This window comes from Quercus robur, chromosome 1 (genome assembly GCF_932294415.1).
Source record: "Quercus robur chromosome 1, dhQueRobu3.1, whole genome shotgun sequence".
In the NCBI taxonomy this organism is placed as follows: Eukaryota; Viridiplantae; Streptophyta; class Magnoliopsida; order Fagales; family Fagaceae; genus Quercus; species Quercus robur.
In genome coordinates this window covers 32,213,297-32,235,894 of record NC_065534.1, presented here as the reverse complement: position 1 = coordinate 32,235,894, position 22,598 = coordinate 32,213,297, and the positions used below count along the sequence as shown (strand labels likewise).

The window sequence follows — 22,598 nt, the reverse complement described above, 5'->3', positions numbered from 1 at the left end:
TTAGCCAAGTGAATTAATTAAGTTAATTAACATGCAAACGCGTAGTAGCACAAACAAATCACCAATAAACTAAGTATGAAGCAGAAAATAGATTGACACGGTGATTTATTTACGAATGGGAAGAACCAAAACGGCAAAAACCCTACCGGGTGATTTTAAGATCACTACTCCCGAAATTTCACTATTATCACAACAAGCGGTTATAAGTAAAGAAATATCAGTACCTTATACCAACCTACAATTGAACCCTTACCCCAATACCCAATTAGACTTGTTCTGTAGTGACAATTTCTCCTTTCGATGCACGGCTCCCAGTACGTGATTAACCAATTGCACAGATCCCAGTACGCGACTTCAATTACTAACTAGAGAAGGTTGTTGGCTGCAAAGTTCTTCAATTCATCCCAACAATGAAGATCAAAAAGATGCTTAGTCACAAAACTCTATGATGTACAAACACAACAACTTCTTCACAAGAAAGATGAACTAGGAAAAAATCTGTTTCCAGTCATAATTTGCTTGAACAAACTTTTGCTCAACACTTGTGCAACTTGTGTACACTTTGACGGCCCTTAAAATAATCATTTTATATATCTAGGGTTGTGAGAAAAGAATGCTCAAACACATAAATACGGATTAGAGTTAAAACAGAACTGAAAATCTGTTTTTTATAAACCTCGATAGATAGGGTATCTGTCGAGCCACGGGGCTGAACAGCTCTTTAAGCTCGATAGATGGCTATCTGTCGAGCTAACTATCGAGTTTTAATGACAGACATTTTTTTAACTTGAATCTTAGACAGACTTGCATATCTTCAACACTTGATCTTGAAACAAAATTTCTTGAAGTATTAATCACATCCTAAATCTATCCAAATACAAGTAAAGTGCGTTTTGTCAAAGGATTAGTCAATTACACAAAATAGTGACATATGTTCCTAACAAGTGAATCACATATGTCCTAACACTTTCTATTAAGATTTCAACTGTTCTTCAATCAACTCTCGATGAATTGAACGTTAGCTTTCAACCAACTTTTGATTGCTACTCGATCAATCCAAAAAATGTTTGACAATTATTCGATCACAGTTCAAGTGATAAAAAATTATAGACTTAGTTCAGCTACGTGTTTTAATTGACGTTGGTCCTTTTGTATTTAACCCTAGCTACTTGCTTCACCTACAAAAGGCCTTGTAGTAACACAAGCAGTGACCTTATACTACATAGAGATAAAATAAAGCCTCCATCCTAATAAACTTGTGAGTATAGAAATAGATATTCTTATAGGCTTGTATCCTTATTTGTGTTCAAAGCTTGAAACCACGACCTAGTCAATCAGAGGCTCTAGTCATTAACACAGACGAGTTGTTTGTAAAAGGCATTTATGTAAAAGAAGTAATTTGGAGATGTTCTAAAACTGTTATGAGTCACAATAGTGAATTCATCAAGGCATTGATGTCTAAATTGGTTCTTTCAATACATATATAAAGCTAAACAAACTGACAATAAGCTGGACCAACGGAAATGTATTGTTTTATTTATGCTGTAAACCTTTTTTATTATTAATCTTCTGATGAATGAAGTGCTAGGGGTCAAGATAGAAGGTGAACACTTCTTATAGGAGCCTAGCTGAGTAATTCTTTATTGATAACCAGTTAACCTCAGCCTGATTTTTATCACACCCCCCCCCCCCCCCCCCCCCAAAAAAAAAAAAAAAGAGTTACTTTCAGCTTGATACTGAAGCTCAACTTTCCACCTATCAGCCTAATATTAAAGCTTTTTTTTTTTGGTTAAAGGGAAATATTATAAAACTAGGCCAAAATGGCTAAATTAGAGGCAGTAAGCTTGCGCCTATAGGAGTCTAGCCGTGTAATTTTTTATTATTGATAACAAGTTAAGCTCAGCCTGATTTTTCAAAATCTTACTTTATTGCTATCAGCGTATTAGTAAAGCTTGGGCTTAAATGGACTTGACTCATTGAATTTAAGCTCAAAGTCAAGCCAAAACCTAGTGCATTGAACAACTATTGATTCAACATTTGTTTACAAATATTAAATCATTCATGTTTCATAAAGTTTAAGTCTTTTTTATCCTCTCTTTTAAAAATTGATAGCAATAAAGTAAGATTTTGAAAAAGTAAGTAAAAGAATTCCATTAGTAAAATGAATATATAGTGTGTAAAAATTCCAGGAGTTGATGAAATGGAGGAGTTTATGATTTGCTCGCGGTCCCCAAGAAAGCACTCGAGGTTAATGGAAAATCTTAAAACTAAGACACATGGCACAAGACCCTTTAGCCTTTATTCAGCATGAAGTTTGGTAATTGAGGCAAGCTGTTTCTTTGACATGATAATTGGCATCTTAATAGTACATATACGACTGCCAGTTCTATTAACGAAAAGTTTTCCAACCTCCTTCATAATGAGAGCTAGAATTGGCCTCCAACTAGGTTTGATGGCCTAGTTGATGATACTCAAATTTCTATTCTAGGTGAATTAAGTCCATGAAGCTAGAAAAAATAGATTAAAGTGGTTACTTTCTTCCACTGGTGAATTTACTTGCAAGTCAGCTTGGAAAAAGATTAGGAGAAAACAGCCAGTTGAAAAAATTGTGAAAATTGAATCTTATGTTGGGTAACTTTCAAAGGCCAAGTTATCCGCCCGTGATTGGCTTGCTAAACGAGGATATTATGCTGATCTCCTGTGTCTTATCTGCAAAGCAGCAAAAGGCAATTGGAGTAGTGTATGGACCATTTATTTTATGAATGCTACTATATTTTACTAAAAGATCGTGGCAGCAAGTATTATAAATCTGTGCGAAGTCAAAAGGTAGATTGAATAGATGGTCCCATGTGCTAAATTTGGAGTATTCACTCGTTGAAGGGAAAATGTGTTAAAGTATACCATATGCTGGCTAGTTTGGGCTGCCAGTATTTACCATGTTTGGTATCCAAGAAATGCAAGAGTTCATGATATTCTTATTAACAATGAGGAGAAGAATTTGGGACGAATTAAGAAATGTTGCTAGGGCTAGAATGGAGAGATGCAAGGGTTTAAAAATTCAGTGCAAAATAGGTTACTGTATAATTGGTGGATTATATATCTTTTCTGTACTAGAATAACTGCCTGGTATTTCGAATTGTGATATGAACTTGTTGCTGCTTCTTCTCAAAAAAGGAAAAAAGCTGTTTGTTATGGAAGTAACTCATTCATCAAAACAAAATAAAATAAAAAACCAAAAAAGAAGTATATAAGTATTCCATCAATTAAATGAACAACATTTAACTATATAAGTGAAATGTCATATACTCATATACAATTTATTATTAATTTCATAAACTAATTAAGCTATTCAGGAGCCCGCAAAAATAAGCCAGCCAATATCCAAGTTGGAAAGGATATAGGTCCTTTTCATTTAAATGTTGTAAAAATTGGAGGATGGATGTTCTCTCCCCACATCGATCACCCCTTTGCCATATTTGTGTTATATATATATATAGGGTTCTTTTTTTTTTCTTTTTTCTTTTTATGAAATGTATGTATATAGTTAATCTTTCACATACGGAGATTCAAACAAAAATGATAAAAAGATAGAATCTCCTTGAACTTAATAGAGTTATAGTGTGTTATATTTACGGGGGAAATCTTAATGAAAAAACCTATTGCAGGCGCGTCTAAAACAATTCAAATGATATGGTGCAGAATGTATAATGCAGTAAGCTAGGTTAAAGAGTGGTCCACTAAAACTCAAACTCAACTACACATATGGAGTAGATAGCATGCAGTGAAGGTGAGGTGACACAACAACACAAGGCCCACAACATGGGTCCTATATCGTGTTGTGTCAAAGAATCAAGAAAGCGTTACCTCGAACTCGAAGCTGCAGGAATGGCACTTCCTTTTCTTCCAGAAATTTAAAAGCCAAAGCCTAATGTTGAGAGATTGGATATGCAGCATTATTTGTGAGTGTGAGCTGTCAACTATACCTTTCGCTCCTAACTCCAAAGCCCCCCACTGAAAAGTCTGTTTCTTGGCACTTGGACCTGGCTAACTGGGTAAGTATGGAGAAATTATTCTTGGGCCATTTATGAAAATGATCAATAGAAGTGGGTCCACCCTTGTGCTCAAATTATTGGATCTATTGGGGAGATAAACACATTGAAGGGCTTCCTTAAATAATTAATATAACGTATAGAAATGCACGTTAACCCAAAAGACCTAAATTCAATAGATATGTGTTCAATTATGTTATATTAACTATTTACTCTTCTTATCATTATTCAATGCAAAACTTCACTCGCACATGTAACCAAACAATATTCTCCTCACATGTGAGTCTTTTCCTCTCTCTATGAGTTTTAAGACCTCTCCATGAGCCATAAACAAGTCCTACTTGCTCCCCTTACCTAATGAGCTTTTTCTTTCACTAATGCATCATCCATGGGCCTCCATGTATAAACCCCGCACATTTTTATCCTCCATGGGAACCTTATACTTCACCATTGTCTAAAACTATTGGCAATAATACTCCTTTATTAGGCCTTTTCCAAGATCGTTTGTGCGAGCTTTATGGGCTTGCTCAATACAATATATTGTCCACGCTCCAACTGCGAAAGGGACTCGCTTACTCCATTTGAGAAAGGGCTTTAAGTACACACACTCCATTCTAACTCCAACTGCAAAAGGAATCTCAATAACCTTGCCACCTTTGCCTCACATCACAATGGACTCTAATACCACTTGTAAGTGAGATAAACATTTTAGGGAACTTCCTTAAGTAATTAATATAACATATAAAAACACACTTTAACCCAAAAGGCCTAAGCCTAATGGGCTGGGTATGTTCTCAATTATATTATATTAATTACTCACTCTTTTCATCATTATTTAATGTATAACTTCACTCACACATGTAACCCAAGGTTCCACCCTTATGTGCATGAGAGAAAAACATGCTCTACTAGATGAATAGAATAAATAAATAAAAAAAATGGTTTTCAGTATGGACTCATCGACTTTGCACCATGTGAGAACAATGGGTAAATATCACTTGATGTTTGGCAGGAATTGATCAGTTCAAATAGTAGCGCTTCAATGAATGTATTATGGCAATAATGATAATTTCTCATAAGTACAGGATATTTTTTATTATTAAATTGATTAGATTAATTAGACCAGAAATTATCACTTATTTCTTAAAAGCCCATATTAGTTGACCTGGTAGATAATCATGGTAGTATATATAATCGAGACATATGGCCATATAGGTTTTGAATTATATATGTATATATATTAGTTGTTAACCGGCGAAGTTTGATAATAAAAAAAATATGTTTGTATATGATACATATTTAATTAATAAGTATTAATAAATGAATAATTAAATTAGAGAATTTGTAGAACATGATATACTTGATTTATTTATAAGTTGTTTACAGAAGATCAATCTAATATAATCGGAATTTGAGTAGTGTTAAGTTGTTTTATCCAAAATGGCACTGAGTTCTAATTAGTTTAAGTTAATATAATTTATTATTATTTATTAATATAAAAATAAACTTATATATATAAAAATTGTGGTGTGAAAAAATGCACGTTTTAAAAAATTTTGTATGGCAGTATTAGAATAAGTCAACAAAAGGTCAAAAGTTTTCATTTTATATTATTATATAGATATAAATACTAATTGCTAGTTCATGCAATGCATGAGAAAATTTTGACAAAAAACCAATTAGTATATTAATCCGATGATAGTTAGCAATCATTATGAAGTGAACACAATAAATTAAAATTCTATTGTATCTATCAAAACATATGAAATTTGGTGTGTATATTAACAACAAAAAAAACCCATGATCCAATAATAGAATTTTTAGTTTCAAAAAAAAAGGGTATAGAAATTTTAAATTATTAATTCATATAAATTGATATACCCATACAAGGAAAAAGACTACAAAGTGCAAAGTTCAAACCAATGAAATCATACTATTTATTTATTTTAAGAAAGATTCAACGCAAAAGGGAACCAGAATCCAAAGCCTCAACATTTAGTTGGGCCCAAAATACAAAAGAAAGGAGAGAAAAGATAGAGATGGGCCCTAGTTTGATAGGGAATCGGCCCAAAGGGCTATAGTCAAAAGTCAAATCATGAGCACAAGCTAGGGTTGTAGTAAAGTTACCCAACGTCATGCTGGCAATATGCCTTTTTTTCCTTTTCCTTGTTCCTTTCTTTTCGAAAAAGTTGGGACTCTCGTAGCACAGGAGTCTATCTCCCTTTAGCTCAAATAAATGAATAATATATACCTGGATCACGACCAAGCAAAGCGTATTGCAATAAGCTGTAGTTAAATTGACACTTGTGTTTCTAATATAGGCATATATGATTTAAATCCTTTTCTCCGCTGTCCTAATTTGTAACTATCAAATTATCCAAAAATAATAAAATTTAGAGAAAAAAATTATAAAAAAAAAAAAAAAAAGAGACAAAATAAAGTGCTACAAGATTGAATCACAGCATCGTATCTGATTCACTACATGCTTCCTGAATTGAATTTCAATAGCTGAGAAGATTGGGTTGTGAATTTGCACTTAAAATGTAAACTGTTTGGTTTGAATACTACAGGAAACATCTCTTCATTAAAAACCGAGGATGATTACAGATACAGTCGTACATGTTACAATGGTACATTTCACAAGTGTCAGATACATCTCTGCCCTTTTCTTCCTTTTCTTTTTTTTCCCCCTTTCCCCTATTGAAGGCACTCTGAATAATCTCTTCAAAATAAGGTCCTCGTCCCACAAAAACAAATGAATAACTTACAGACAGGGGTGTAGGTGATCTTCCACCTTTCCCTCCGAAGCAAAGCCGCCTCTTTCAATTACTTTAAAAGAACCAAAGAAATAAAGGTAGAATAAGATGAACAAAAACAAATGTCAACAAGTGAAAACAAAATCCTCAGCTATCCTCCGACTTCACTGTGGAGGATGGCTGTGGCTGCTGACTGCTGGGTCTGAGCTTGAGCTTGAGCTTGAGCCTCAGCTAGTACCTGAGCCTGCTTCTGTTGCTCAACAAACCTAGTCATACGCTCTATCAACTGTGCAGCCTTTCGCTTGCCCCTTTCTGTGCCAGTTTGTGCCAAATCCACCAGTGGACCCATCACTCCAAGCTCTTTGGCCTCTGCAAGATGATGTTGGTGGTCACCAGCACAAAGGTGCACCAAAACTGCAGCTGCATTCTCTCTATTCCTGGGGGATCCATTCCCAATAACCTCTACCAAAACCGGCACTGCCTCCGCAGATCCGATGGAAGCTTTACCTTCAGCATGGCTAGCCAATATTGCTAAAATGGCTAGTGCCTCATCCACCATTCCTCCTCCTGGTTCAGTTAGCAGCCGCATCAGTGTGGGAACAACACCAGCCCTCACTGCCTTTCCCTTGTTCCCTTGGAAAATGCACAAGTTGAAGAGTGCTGTTGCAGCATCCTTCTTACCCCTTTGGGTTCCTTCACTCAGTAATGTCACAAGTGGTGGGATGGCTCCTGAAGCACCAATTGTAATCTTATTTTCATCCACAACAGAAAGGCTGAAAAGGGTAGCTGCTGCATTTTCCCGAGCTTCCATGCTCCCCTTTTTCAGCACATGAACTATACCAGGAACTGCCCCAGAGGATATTATGCTTCCTTTGTTATCCTCACAGATGGAGAGATTAAGCAGTGCCGTAACAGCATGCTCTTGGGTACGGGAGTCAGATGTGGAAAGGAGACCAACAAGGAGGGGGATTGCCCCAGCTTCAGCAATGGCTACACGGTTATCTGCATTACGCTTGGCAAGAAGGCGGATCTCACCCGCAGCAGATCGCTGGTCTTCTGGGTTGTTGGATGTGAGCTTGCGTAAAAGACTTTCAATCTTAGTACGTTCAGCAGGTGAACAGGCAGATGTTGTTTTACTGGGTCTAGTACTACTGGGTCTTTTTGGTGGTTCAATGCCATTTGCCTCACACCACTGGGCTATGAGACTACGTAAAACATAGTTGGGTGTCAGGACAGTGTTAGCAAGGATCTGTTGTGTCTTTGGACATGTCCCATGCCCTGCATCCAGCCACTTCTCAATGCATGCACGTTCATAGGTCTACAGCAGAGAAAACAAGACCTGTTAGAAAATTGTTGTAGTAGGATGGATATAACTATATAAGCAAATCTCCAGTAACCACTTTTATGTGGCATGTGTTAAGGGGTGAGAAAGTAAAGCACATATATTGTTTTCTCATCTTTCAGTCAAAAGTCAATTCAACCTCATTATTACAATTAAAAGCATTCTATTTGTATCCTACTTTGCAACCAAGTTTGGCTGTCAAGGAGCAAGCCCAGGGTGCATATACCTGCCCTGTTGAAACAATGACAGGATCCTTCATCAACTCCAGCGATATTGGACAGCGGAAATCAACTGGTATAACTGGGGCCTTAAAATTTTTGTCGCTGGATACTTGTCCACTGCAGCTTGAAGGATTACCTTTTTCTCCTGCAGAAGCTTCTATGTCAGGGTTTTCTGTTTGCACAAAATCCTTGATTTTCTTTAGCAGCATTGACATCTTTTCAATGCTCTCCCCAGGATCTCCTCCACTGGCATCAACCATCTCATGCAAAGCTAGCGACTCCTGTGTAAGATCAACTATCCCCATCAATTGTAACTTATCAGCCAATCTCCTTAGGACAGCTGGATCTGTTGCTGCATCATTGCTCTTGTTGTAAAGGGACAAGAGATCCTCATGCAGCTCAACATCGGGAGCATCAACCCTTCCTTTGGCTCTTCTGAACTGAGCAAGGACAAGTTCAACCTGGATACAGAAAGAGTTAAAACAGAACTTAGACAAATAGAAACATCATTAAAAATAATTGAAATGAGAAGCTTTCTTTGGGGCCATTCCAATACTTTTTGAACAGCATAGCGAGAAGGTGGCTAAATGGAGTTTTGATGCAAACTCTATAATTAATTATGTATGTCATACATGGGAGAAAGAACAAGCTCAACCTGGACACAGAAAGAGTTCAAGCAGAACTTAGAAAAATATTGAAACATAAAAGAATAGAATTGAGAAACTCTCTTTGGGGCCACTCCAATACTTTTTGGGCCACTCCAATACTTTTTGAACAACATAGTGAGAAGGGGGCTAAATGGAATTATGATGCAAACTCTAAAATTAATCATGTATGTCATACATGAGTGTTATCATCAGATCTTCAAATCAAGACTACTACGGTCAGTATCAGGCATGTAGCTAAAGGTAGACTCTGCAAGCAAACTAATATGAAATATAAAGAAAGAAAGAGAACTATCATGTGGAGGTCCTAGATAATTACATTCTAACAAAATGACAATTTATATACGAGCCTCTACCTGTTCCTTAACTTCATCTGATATGTCCAGATTTTCATAGGAAATTCCATTCAAAGCTTGTTCCAGTTGAGCTGTCACCTCGTGAAATTTATTCATAATTTTCTCCCTCTCTAGGACCTGCAAGCAGTGTAGTGAAAGTTAATTCAAAGAGAAATGAGGAAAAGAAATATGATAGTCACAAAGGATCAGCAACTACAAAAGAAGGTCTCATCTGACTAGCAAGCATAAGTCATCAAAAAATAAAAACCTAAAATCTAGAGCACCTCTCATATAAGATCATAACTAAATGAAGGTGCATTTATTACACATGCATGTGTACTATCTAAATATAATTGCAAGTAACCAAATATTCCTTCATTCAAAGACAAAGAAAATGATAAAACCCAAACCCTTTCTCCTACTATCAGGTTCAATGAGTTGTTTTTATCCGTAAACCCCCAAACACTTTCTCTCCTAAAATCACAGCTTAAAAATTTTAAATCAAGAATATTTTCGTTCTTACTTCCCTATTTTTGAGTTGGGAAGAGGGGGAAACAAGGATGTGGGAGTGGAAAGATGCCATTTTAATCATCCTTATAAACTATGTCAACAATGGATCACTTTTTCTACTCTACCATGCCCATAAAAGTCGACTGACCAAGTTTTCATTCTCACAACTCTCCGTACACTTGTTTCATCGCTTCTCAATTGATAGCAGCTCAAGATTATACATTAGATTTCTAAAAAGAAAAGGTTGTCAAATTTATGTGCACCAAGAAAGATGGAATCCCTTGGCCCTCCTGTTTTAGGGTAGTATACCTGTTACCTCAATGAATCCCCATATTAAATTCAGGCGTGTATGACTGCATGGATCACAGCCACTATATTGCCACTCTTTTCTAACTAGATGAAAGTATTAATTTTTAACATATACTCTATTAGAATTAACAAAGGTTGGACCTAGGTGTGAAGACAAGTTTCCTCCACCCCAGCAACATATTGTGGGCACAAGTCTAGGAATCCCCCCCCCCCCCTAAAAAAAATGATTTGAGTCCAGGAATCAACCTCTCCATAATTGGAGTAACACTACGTCACTACCTACCAACCACCAGCCCAAGACCACACAGAAGCTTGAACTTTGTGCACTAGGTGCGGCTTTTACTCTAGCAGAATCACCATGTACAGCAACCTTGACATCAAAAACCCTAAATTGACAACTGCTCTATACCAAAGAAGCCTATTTTTTGTGGCATAAAATGATAGAACAGTAACAAATTCACCTTGTTTGTGCATCTCTCTCTTTCTCCCTCATGAATTTGAGTAGTTTACTCCACTGGTGGTGTAACATTTTTTGATAAGTAAAGAAAAAATTTATTAGAAAAGATGGACACTACTCACTCCCAGCACACAATATGTGTGTACACAGCTGGTAAGATCATGAAAAGTTACAACAACCAATAAACTCGAACAAATTAGAACAGAAATGGCATGGTAAAACAGTCATCCATTCAAACAAGGATAGCAGTAGAAGCATCTTAAGATCCGTCATGGACCATTCAGACCCTTCAAAAGCTCTGTTATTATGCTCTCTCCAAATGTCCCACATAAGACCCAAAGGTACCTCCCCGGTTTTATCTGTGAACTAGGCCTAATACATCCTTTAAATGAGTTACTATGGCAACACACATGTAATACAGGAAGAGCTTAATACAATCAGAAAATTGATGAGGAGAAAGTTAATTTCAACAAGATGTAAAGAAACTTAAGGATACTCCCAAGATTAAACGTATCCTTATTTTCATTTCAGTTACAAATTACTAGCTTCCGTCCGTGACAGCATGACCAAAAGAACACAAACCCAGATATCATAGAATAAAACATAACAAGAGACAAGTTCGACATCTTGATTGTACAATTAAGATGTACAAATTTAATGGAGAAAAAAACAAAGCATCAACAATAATCCAATTATGAATGTTTTAAATTTCACAATCCAATACATGAAAGGGACACTCGATAAAACCAACCCAAAATCATATTATAACTATATTAATAGATTCTACTTCAGGCCTTGATGCTATTCACAAATGACATGACTGTGACCAAGAACATAAAAATTCACTGATCTAATCAATAACAATGTCACTGAAACAAACATATATAACCAAACCACAGCAACAGCTTCAATTTTCAAAGCAATCGCTAATAGTCAAACTCAGAAAATTTAGCAATTGAATCGATTTCAGACTCATTTGCAATCCTAAGCTGCGTCTCTATTTGTTTTTGACTGATGGTAAGTTAGTAACTCAAAGTCCCAGTGGCAGCTCCAGTTATAACAATAACAGTAAAATTTTCTCGCACTTTCCTCCAAAATTTTCTCAGCAACCAAACAGACACAATCCAATCCAAAAAACAAAAAAAAAAAAAGAGACTCACGGAAATGCACGCACCAAGTAGATCTTGCTCCCTTCGCAACCGAATCTGAGCAATTCCTTAGCCGATTCAAGCGCTTCCCTCAACGACTTCAGAGCCTCCACAGTCTCTTCAGGTACAACCAACTCTTTTGTATCCCTAATCTCCTCAAACAGAGGGATCAACAGCTTCAACCTCCTCGCCAAATTGCAGTAGTGCTTCTTGACCGTACACCTGTACTCTGAGATCGACGATATGTCGTTGACCATCTCGATCAAGCTCCTCACCACATCAGCTCCACTCTCTTTCTCCTTCTCTTCCTCCATACTGTAAAACGCACCGTTTCGCAAAAGTACCGCACCGTCAAGTTCGTTTCTTCTTGTTCTTTCTTTTTTTGCTTTATCAGTGTGCTTTGTTTACAGCTCGGCCGAGGCCGAAATAGCAGATAATAGTCGTCTCCATGAGTTTTTAGAGAGAGAGACGGGTGTGCGACACGCGCAGAGGCTTTTTTTGTTTTTTTCTTTTGGTGGCGCGGCTGAGAGAGTGTTAGCTTAACTAGGGGGTTGGGTTGGGATTTAACTCTGGTTTGGTTGGACCTTTTTCTTTTTTTTAAGAGTTTTAATATAATGTCTCCCTAGTACTTTATCATTAAAACAAGATGTTATTTTACCTTTATAAACTTTTGCATTGTGATGTCGGTAAAAATCCTTATCATTAAACCAAAACAAAACATTGTTTCTCAAAAAAAAAAAAAAAAAAAAAACCAAAACATCAAACCCTCCAAATATTTTATTCATTGCCCTATGGTGTCTGGGAAAGTGTGAGAGAGAGTCTGAGTTGTTTAATTCGGCTCGGCTACTATTTACTGAGAAGTGAGAACACAGAACGACATAACAAAATTAAAAAAAAAAAAAAAGGTTGGTTGATGAATCTGTTAAACTAACGAACGCACGCCGGTTAATTATGCTCTTAACTCTTTTATGTTTTGTGTATACTGATTACTGACTACTGAGAGAGTATAGCGACAGGTGCAGATCATTTTAACCCCACAAAAAAAAAAAAAAAGACAGGTGCAGATCATCTGCTATATGTCGGGTGCTTTGTTTTTTTCTTTGTTTTAAATAACTCTGTGGTTGTTATGGGTTAGGCTGGTTAAACTCTATTTATATCCATAATATATTTTTAATCTCTTTAGCCCATAATGCACCTCACACGTTCTAAACTTTATCTTATCTTATCTATCAAATTGAGTTTTATGGCTTAGTCTTTTTTTATTATGGATAAACCACATAATTGGTCCCTATCCTATACACTATATTTCAATTTAATCAACCTTTCAATTGTGTCAATTTGGTCCCTAACATTTTAGTATCTTTTGGATGAAAATTTATGACTTGTTTAATGGTCAAAACAAAAAAATAGCTTACGTTGATGAAACAATAAACTTAAATTTTATTTTGGTTGTTTGTCATGTTAGCAATTTCCATCTAAAATATAACATTAGGGACTAAATTAACACGACATTGAAAGGTTAGGGACTAAATTGAAATATGGTGTAAAAGTTAGGGACCAATTATATAGTTTACTCTTTTATTATTTATTAATAGATACAGTAAAATTTACACTTGTTGTGTCCACCCTGTAATGATTACTCTTAAAAACTATACTAATTGAGATAAGTGAACACATTGTGACATTGTCTAAGGCTTTTTTTTTTTTTTTTTTTTTGGCAAATTACAACTTTCTTATTTATAGTTTGACCGAAATTTAAGGTGCCTATCTATGGTTTAAAATTTGACACTTTACTCACCTAAGATTTGATTAAAATTTAAGTTGCTTACCTGTGATTTGAAATCTCATTATACAAGTGTTCTGTTGGATTCTTTTTTATCTTATTTAATTTTGCATTTTTATATTTTTTATGTTTTTGGAGAAGAAAGACATAAAAGCAAAGCAAAAATTACATATTTAACCATGTTTTAAACAAAGGTGGGTTTCAGAATTCTAACTGAGCTAATCTCAAGTGAAAAAAGTGACAAATTTCAAACCACATGTAAGCAACTTAAATTTCGGTCAAACCACAAGTGGATAAGTTGTAATTTGCCTTCTTTTCTTTCTTTGTTTCTTTTTAAGATCTATGACATTGCACTCAATATACAATGATATACAGAATATTTACAAGTTCTGAAAGAAGTGGTAAAATTGTTTTTGTACTATTTAACTCTTTTTTTATATCGGGAGTTGGTTAACCTATTTGTTAACGTGTATAGTGTTGTGGGCTTTAGGCCCACCTAGATTACTTGTATAACACACATGCTTGTACTACACTCTTGTACTGCACACATATGCCTCATATATAAAGACTCTCATATACATTCTTTAACTGAGAAATACAATACACTTATTTTAGTATTTCTAACATGGTATTAAAGCCACTGTTCTGACCTCTTCTCAGCAATCTTGTCTTTATTGGTGTTACTCCATTCTCATCGCTTCCGCCGTCACAGCAGCCACCTTAACCTTTCACCATAGAACCTCTGACATCTTCCAGCCGTCATCCTTAGGTTCCAAACCTGCAGCCGCCATCGTCAAGGAGTCCCACGCCACAGACCACTACACTTACCATCTTCACCTTGCACCTTGCTCCGATAAGTATTTTGCAGGTATCATAGTGATCATCTCGCCCTAATCTACTCAATCGTGGAAGTCTCGCAGTCATTGGAGCTTGCATGTGCCCTCACACGCTGCCCAAAGAAGTTGCGCCTCAGTCACGCGCCTCACGCACCAACCTTTGTTCCTGCTGATGTCATCAGTGACATCATCACTACCACGTCAGCCCTAGCTGACATCATCGTCCATTCATCTACTGACGTCATCGTTGACCAAACCATTAACCCACGTTGATCAGACTGTTGACCCTCGTTGACCAGATCACTAGCATGTGTTGACCAGACTATTGACTTTACCAAAGGTTGACTTTGACTGTTGACTTTTCTCCAGGGTTGACTTTTGCTGTCCAGGTTTTTCTTACCCAGTTTTTCGCATAGATTTCATTTTTACATATTTTGCTTCTAAATGAAGAATAAGGACATGTCTTCTTGTTGTTGCGATAATTGTTTCTGACAATTGAGTAAACGTTTTTGCAATTTTTGCAAACATTTTGGCCACAATATTGAGACTTTCTATCATCGCAACAAATCAGCTGTTTCAGTTTCTACTACTACTACTATTGCTAACACTGAGAGTGTCCAACCAATGGCTCCTATCTCTGCACAGTCTAAGTCTTCAGGACGCACTTTTACCATGTCCACAAATGCCTTAAAAACATCATCGCTAATGTCATTTGTATGGTTGGTAATGCATCTTATTCCTCTTCTTTCTCAGCTTTATCTAGTATGTCTTCTTCCTCTTGGCTTATGGATTCTGCTTGTTGTAATCACATGACACCTCACTCGTCCTTATTTTCTGAACTTAAACCTGCACTACACCCTCTTAATATTTGCACAGCAAATAGTTCTACAATGTCTGGTCATAATATAGGTTCTGTTTCAATCTCCAACCTCTCAGTTCCTGGGGTCTTTAATGTTCCCGACCTTTCTTACAATTTATTTTCTATGGGACAATTAGCTGAGTTGGGTTATTGTATTATCTTTTACTATTCTAGATGTATTGTGCAGGATCTGAGGACGGGACAGGAGCTTGAGACCAGTCCCAGAGTTAGGCATATGTTTCCCGTGGACAACCTTCGTCTTCCACTTGTTGCTAATGTTTTTGTTTCTACAGCTTCTGCAGTTTCTTCTATTCCTTCTCTTACACTTTGGCATGCTTGACTTGGTTACGCATCTTCATCTCAGGTACAACAATTGGTTTCTAGAGGTTTGTTAGGTTCAGTGTTTACAGAAAATTTTGATTATGTTTCATGTCAGTTAGGAAAACAACCAGCTTTACCTTTCAATACTAGTGAATCAACATCCACTGATATCTTTGACTTTATTCATTCTGATGTTTGGGGGCCATTCTCTATCTCTAGTATTGGTGGATCTCGATATTTTGTTGTCTTTGTTGATGATTACTTTCGTTATAGCTGGATTTTTCATATGAAATATCGTTATGAATTATTACAAGTATATTCTAATTTTGCAAAAATGGTTGAAGCTCAATTTTCCAAACGTATCAAAATTTTTCGATCTGATAATGCTCTTGAGTACACTTAATATGCTTTCCAAGTTGTTTTGCATTTCTATGGCATTGTTCATCAACTAACTTATCCAGGTACCTCTCAGCAAAATGGTAGAGCCGAACGACAACTTTGTCATATTTTTGACACTGTTCATGCTCTCTTTCTCTTTGCCAAAGTTCTTGCTCATTTTTGGGGCGAAGCTGCTCTTCATGTTGTTCATGCTATTAATCGCATTCCAAGTCTTGTTATTCAAAATCAAACTCCATATGAGCGCCTTTTTGAGTCACCTCCAAACTATCACCACATTCTCTCCTTCGATTTTGCTTGTTTCGTTCTTCTTCAATCACATGAGCATAACAAACTTGAACCTCAGTCAAGGCTTTGTTGTTTTCTTAGCTATGACGAAACTCAAAAAGGGTATCGGTGTTATGATCCTGTCTCTCATCGCCATTGTATCTCACGCAATGTTGTCTTTTGGGAACATCGCTCATTTGTCGAGCTCTCTCACTTCCGTGCCTCCCTATCTTCCTCCTTTGTCTTAGATCTTTTTCTAAATGAGGCACATATTCCTTCTGTAGCTACTTCTGATTCTCCTGTAGACTTCTTTCTCCAACCACCGGATATCCTTGATCCCTTTCCTAGTTCATCCTTTAATGAGCAGGTTGAAGACAAGCTACCCAACCCTAAGCTTGGGTCCCCTGCTCCTGCTCCGCCTGAAAATCTTGCACAAAACATTCCACCTCGTCATTTAACTCAGACAAGATCCATTCCTGTACATTTACTTAACTATCATTGTTACATTGCCCTTACTACACTGCACGAGCCTCACACCTATCGTGAGACCTCCATTGACCCTTTATGGCAAATTGCAATGAAAGAGGAACTTGATTCATTATCTAAAAACCATACTTGGGATTTGGTGACTCTCTCCTTGAGAAATCTGTGGTTGGTTGTAAGTGGATCTACAAGATTAAGATTCGCTCTGATGGGTCCATTAAGTGCTACAAAACTCGTCTTGTTACAAAAGGTTTTACATAGGAGTATGAGATTGATTATGAAGAGACCTTTGCTCCGGTTGCTCATATCTCATTTGTTTGTGCCCTCTTAGTTGTTGTTGCTGCCAATAAATAAGACCTTTTTAGATGAATGTCAAAACTGCATTCTGTAATGGGGATTTAAATGAAGAAGTTTATATGCAACCTCCTCCTAGTCTCTTTATTGAATCAAACAAGGTTTGTCACCTTCGACGTGCATTTTATGGCCTTAAACAAGCTCCACGAGTTTAGTTTTCCAAATTCAGTTCTACCATCTCTCGCTTAGGTTACATGGTCAGTCATTATGATTCTGCCTTATTTTTTCGTCGTACTGACAAAGGCACTATTTTACTTCTCCTATATGTGGGTGATATGATCATAACTGGTGATGACCTTAGTGGGATTCAAGAACTCAAGAATTTTCTTAGTCAGCAGTTTGAGATGAAAGATCTTGAACATCTCAGCTACTTCTTAGGTCTTGAAATCACTCATTCTACAGATGGACTTTATATTACTCAAGCCAAGAATGCCTCTGAACTCTTGTCTCGAGCTAGACTTACAAATAGTAAGACTATTGACACTCCATTTGAGCTTAATGCACATTTGAATCCCTCAGGAGGGAAACCATTATCTAATCCCTCTCTTTATAAATGCTTGGTTGGCAGCCTAGTTTATCTTACTGTCACTCGTCCAGACATTTCCTATGTTGTTCACCAAGTGAGCCAGTATCTATCTGCTCTATGATCGACTCACTATGCTGCTATTCTGCACATTCTTTGATACCTAAAGGGCACTCTCTTCCATGATATTTTCTACTCTGCTCAATCTCCTCTTGTTCTCTGTACATTTTCTGATGCAAATTGGGTAAGAGGTTCCACTGATCGCAGGTCCACTACTGGTTATTGCTTTCTTCTTGATTCTTTTCTGATTTCTAGTTGAAGTAAGAAACAAACTCATGTGGCCCGCTCTAATATTGAAGCAGAATATCGTACTCTTGCTAATACCACATCTGAGTTCCTTTGGCTACGATGGCTTCTCAAAGACTTAGGTGTGTCCATGTCCTCTACTACTCCTCTTTATTGTGACAACTAGAGTGCCATTCATATTACTCACAATGATGTCTTCCATGAACGGACTAAACACATTGAGATCGATTGTCATTTAATCTGTTATCATCTTGTCCATGGTGCTCTCAAGCTCTTCTCAGTCTCCTCCAAAGATAAACTTGCAGATATCTTCACCAAGTCACATCCTAAGGGACACCTTCGTGATTTAGTTGATAACCTCAAGTTGGTCTCACACACACCTTAAGTTTAAGGAGGGCTGTTAACGTGTACAATGTTGTGGGCTTTAGGCCCATCTAGATTATTTGTATAGCACACATGCTTGTACTACACTCTTACTTATACTGCACACATATGTCTTCTATATAAAGACTCTCATGTACATTATTTAACTGAGAAATACAATACACTTATTTCAGTACTTCTAACACTATCAAAGCTTAACCATAGTCTTTTTGGAGAGACACTTTGTACTTTTCTTTTTAACTTTTATATTCTAATTAATTAATATGCGCTAAAAGACAATAGTTAGCAAACCCATACCAAGACATGCTTCAACCTTCGAGTGAATTGCTATTTGAAAGAGATTTGACTGTCAGAGTTTCATATGGGTAAGGCGAGCAAGAACTCGATTGGAGCATCGCCACTTAATTACTAAATTTATAATTAATAACAAAATTGGTAAAGGAGTAAAGATAGGACAATAAGACAACGAAAACGATGTATATCAGATTCACTCACATTTGGAATAATTGTCTTCTTAAAAAGATAAAATAAAATAAAATAAAACATATTTATTCGAAGTAAATGAGTGTGATAGGCATGGCTTAACAACTCAGCAATTAGGTTAAAATATATACTTTCCCTTATTTAGCTCCACAAATTTAGTTGATCAATTTGCGGAGGTTTGGTCATTAGTCAACATAACAAAGTAGGAGTTGGTAAAAGCATTTAAGTTGATGAATCCAATTTTAATCTCTTCACCATATAAAACCTAATGTTCTATCATCTATGTGAATTATTTTCTATGTGCAACAATTTTCATCTGAGTAAAAAAAAAGGAGGCAATATATGAGCTATATATATATATATATATATATATATATATATGATCAGCTGTCTGTCTTCACTGTGCATGTAAATGGTTCCATATGTCTGGGCCAAGGCAATTGAGAAGTGACAATCCAATTACCTAATGCTTGTTTCAGCTTTCAGGGAAAAACATGCACAACAATTGATGGAACATCATGCATGCCAATCAAGCTAAAGAGGCAACAATACTGTACATTTTCTTTCACCCCAAAACAAGGAAAATTCATGCATGCGGCAAAAAGAGAGTAATGCTAACCATGCACACAAAGAGGGCTAAAATCCAATTATGGTGAAAGAAAGTTCAGCTACAAGGTAGGACACGGACCTAGCTAGCCAGTCCTAGCTTCCTCTTCATTCATAGTTATTGGATATATACTGTCTTAGAAAACACGAAAACATGCAAGACGTTTTTTTCCGGTCGACAAATTGAATCAGTTCTGTATATGAGTTACTTGTGATAGGTACATTCGTTATGGCCCTTTGAGTCTTTAACCACCTCGGAAAAGCCTTGTAGATCGTTCTTGGCTCCAATAATCACATATAATTAAAAATAATAATAGCATCCACTTTTGAATGGCATTAAAAAATACAATGACAGTGAAGCTAACTAAAATTATGAAAGATTAAAATAAAATAAAAATCTAAGAGTTCTTAATTTGTTTATTGTTCTTTATTACAGGTGGAATACAACTTCAACAGTGTAGAAGAATTTAATAACTTTTTTGTACAGCACAATTTTGATGACCGCAACTAGTCTTAACAAAGATATTTGATGCTCTACAATTTGAAAACCTCAATCCCCCGTCATCTCCTCCACAAGGAACCATCTAATAAACATGACAAATTTTAGTGAATATTAAACTCATTAACCATACAGCCACCAAACAAAAAATATTCTGCATCAAGTTAACCATATATAAGGACTGCAATTTCTGTTGACACTGTCGCTGGCTAATTAACTTTGAATCCAGCTAATATCTAATAGGACTATCATTTAGCAAAACGAATTTAAACCATCACAATATAGATCTGCTTAAAAATATTTTATCCACTACAAAAAAATAAATAAATAAAATTCAAGCTATAACGGCATTTATAAACCGCCACTATAGGTCACTAAAGCAATAGTATAGACCTGGTTGGGCTATGTCGGCAGTTTTTATTCCAGCAGTTTATAATGCTAGCCAAGAAGTGACATAATAGACTTGATCGGACTACACCAGCACTTTTGTAAACTGTGGGAATAGGTCCCATCAATTTGTATGCCTATACCAGTAGTTTCTAGCAAATGATAGAATAGCCCCGAGCAGGCATGCTCTATGAAACGGGTCTAAGACATGAACATTACGTATCGACTAGTAAAACTATCGGTGTGTATTATTTAAACAAATCACGTAACTTATTAAATAGGTCATATAACTATAAATGCATGTGAATAATTTGAAACCTTTCTAAGCTAAACCTTAAGATATACATTCTCCTCAAAAGGAGACTAACAATATTACTATCCCAAAAAAGTTCAGGTAACATTTATGTTAGGACATATGTGAATTATGTTAAAAACATATGTCATTTAGAATTGGCTAATCTTTTAACAAAACGCACTTTACTTGTAATTGGGTAGATCTAGAATGTATTTAATATTTCAAGAAACATGTTATTCAAGTCAAGTATCAAAGTCATGAAAATTGGACCAAGAAACAAGTGAAGAAGGGCTGTTCATTAAAACTGGACAGATTTCCGACAGCTCTTGACAGATAATATCTATCAAGGTTTAATGAGCCTCGACAACTCTCGATAGATACTATCTATCAAGGTCTGGACAACTGCTTAACAGATGTATTTGTCGAGAATTACGAAATTCAGATTTCCAAATCTAATTTTCGACTCATGCTTATGTATTTGTGTAGGGTTTCTTTTCTCACAACCCTAGACATATATAAAGTTTTTTTTAAAGGCCGTTACATAAGAGAATAAAAGGAGAATACATGCAAAAAGTGACCGAGTGCCTTATTCTCTCTGAAAGAAGCTACTACGTCTTTGCGCCTTAGAGTTTTGTAACCAAGTGCTTCTTGATTTTTATTGTTGATGAAGTGAAAAACTTTGCAGCCAACATCTTCTTCAAGTTGGTGTGTTAGTCACGTACTAGAAGCCGTACATCATTGGTTAGTCACGTACTAGGATCCGTGCAAAAGGGTGGCGTTCATATATTGAAGAGTTCAGAGGTTTTAAATCGGTGAAAGGTTTCTGCTGTAAGTTCATCTACGGGGTTTGTAGAGTCTGGGGACAAAAGGTTTTGTACTAGATCTGAAACTTCTCTTTATTATAATGGATTGCTTTTCGGGAAGGTTTCTCTCCAGATTTTTTACTGTGAAACTAGTTTGTTTCATTGGTTTTCCTAGGTCATCATATCTTGTCTTGTTTAATTTTTCACTGTGCATGATACTGATATTTGTTTGTTTTAACAAGATTTATGCATAATAAATTTAATTAACAACTTGGGTTTAAAACTTGTTAATTCTATCAACTGGGGTCTAAATTTCCTAACAATTTAGAATCTCATATATAACATATTAGCTTTTATATATATATATATACCAACTAAGGAAGATACAAAGTTTATCAAGATTACAAAAAAGTTGGATCAACCCAACTATGATGTAATGGCATTCAGATTGTCAATTTTGCAGCAACATAAACAAAGTCAAGAACACATTTGGGGACAACTAACAGATTACAAACAAGTCCACTTTGATACAAAAACTCCATATTAGCGATCAAGGATCTCTCCTGCCAAGTTGGATTCTTAGACTTGTTTCAAAGTTGGACTAGATTCTTGTTGTTGGTTAAAAAAAGAATCCTATGAAATCCGTAGTTTTTGGCTGTGATGACTGCTTCCATCAAGGCCTCCTATACAACCCCATTTGTTGAACCTGCATTGCTGCTAGCTACACCATACAACTTGATAACTCCTTGTAGATCCTTAGCTTCATAAGCCCAAGCACTTCAATTAAACCTTGAATTCCTAACCCCTGCAACCTTGATTAGTAGCTGCCAGTGTCCTGCAACTATGTTGTGTTCAATTCTTGTTCTGCTACAGCTGCTGATTGATCCATGGTGGATGGAGAAAGCTTCTTTGTACCTACAATACAAATTTTGAACTGTTAGGATAACTTCCATGGGATTTGGTTGTTTTTCCTCATGAACCACCATATTCCTATGAGTCCATGTGATCCACAGTGTGATAAAAATGTTCTGCATATACTCCATAAGAACCTCATCATCTAGATTATGAGAAACAATCAACTCCCTTAACCATTGCTGCACAGAGATACCAATAAGGTCGGAAATGTGAACAACTAGTGGTAATCCATGCCAACAAGCTTTGGCAAAAAGGCATAGCAGGAACAGATGGGATGTGGATTCCTCTTCACAGTTGCATAAAGGG

The 22,598-nt window shown here is 36.2% G+C and overlaps 1 protein-coding gene across 2 annotated transcripts; it reads right to left on the bottom strand.

Moving 5' to 3' along the window:
* Positions 1-6,600: 6,600 nt before the first annotated feature.
* On the bottom strand, positions 6,601-12,284 carry LOC126730915 (U-box domain-containing protein 13). Of its 2 annotated transcripts, none has more exons than XM_050435008.1 (4): positions 11,819-12,284; positions 9,390-9,506; positions 8,374-8,829; positions 6,601-8,123 (listed from the first exon to the last, which is right to left on the bottom strand). In XM_050435008.1, exons 1-4 carry the CDS (start codon positions 12,104-12,106, stop codon positions 6,957-6,959), a joined length of 2,028 nt encoding a protein of 675 aa, XP_050290965.1. In that variant the 5' UTR covers positions 12,107-12,284; the 3' UTR covers positions 6,601-6,956. The 2 variants fall into 2 exon arrangements, with proteins under 2 accessions (XP_050290965.1, XP_050290966.1); XM_050435009.1 differs by having other exon boundaries at positions 11,805-12,006.
* Positions 12,285-22,598: the final 10,314 nt, after the last annotated feature.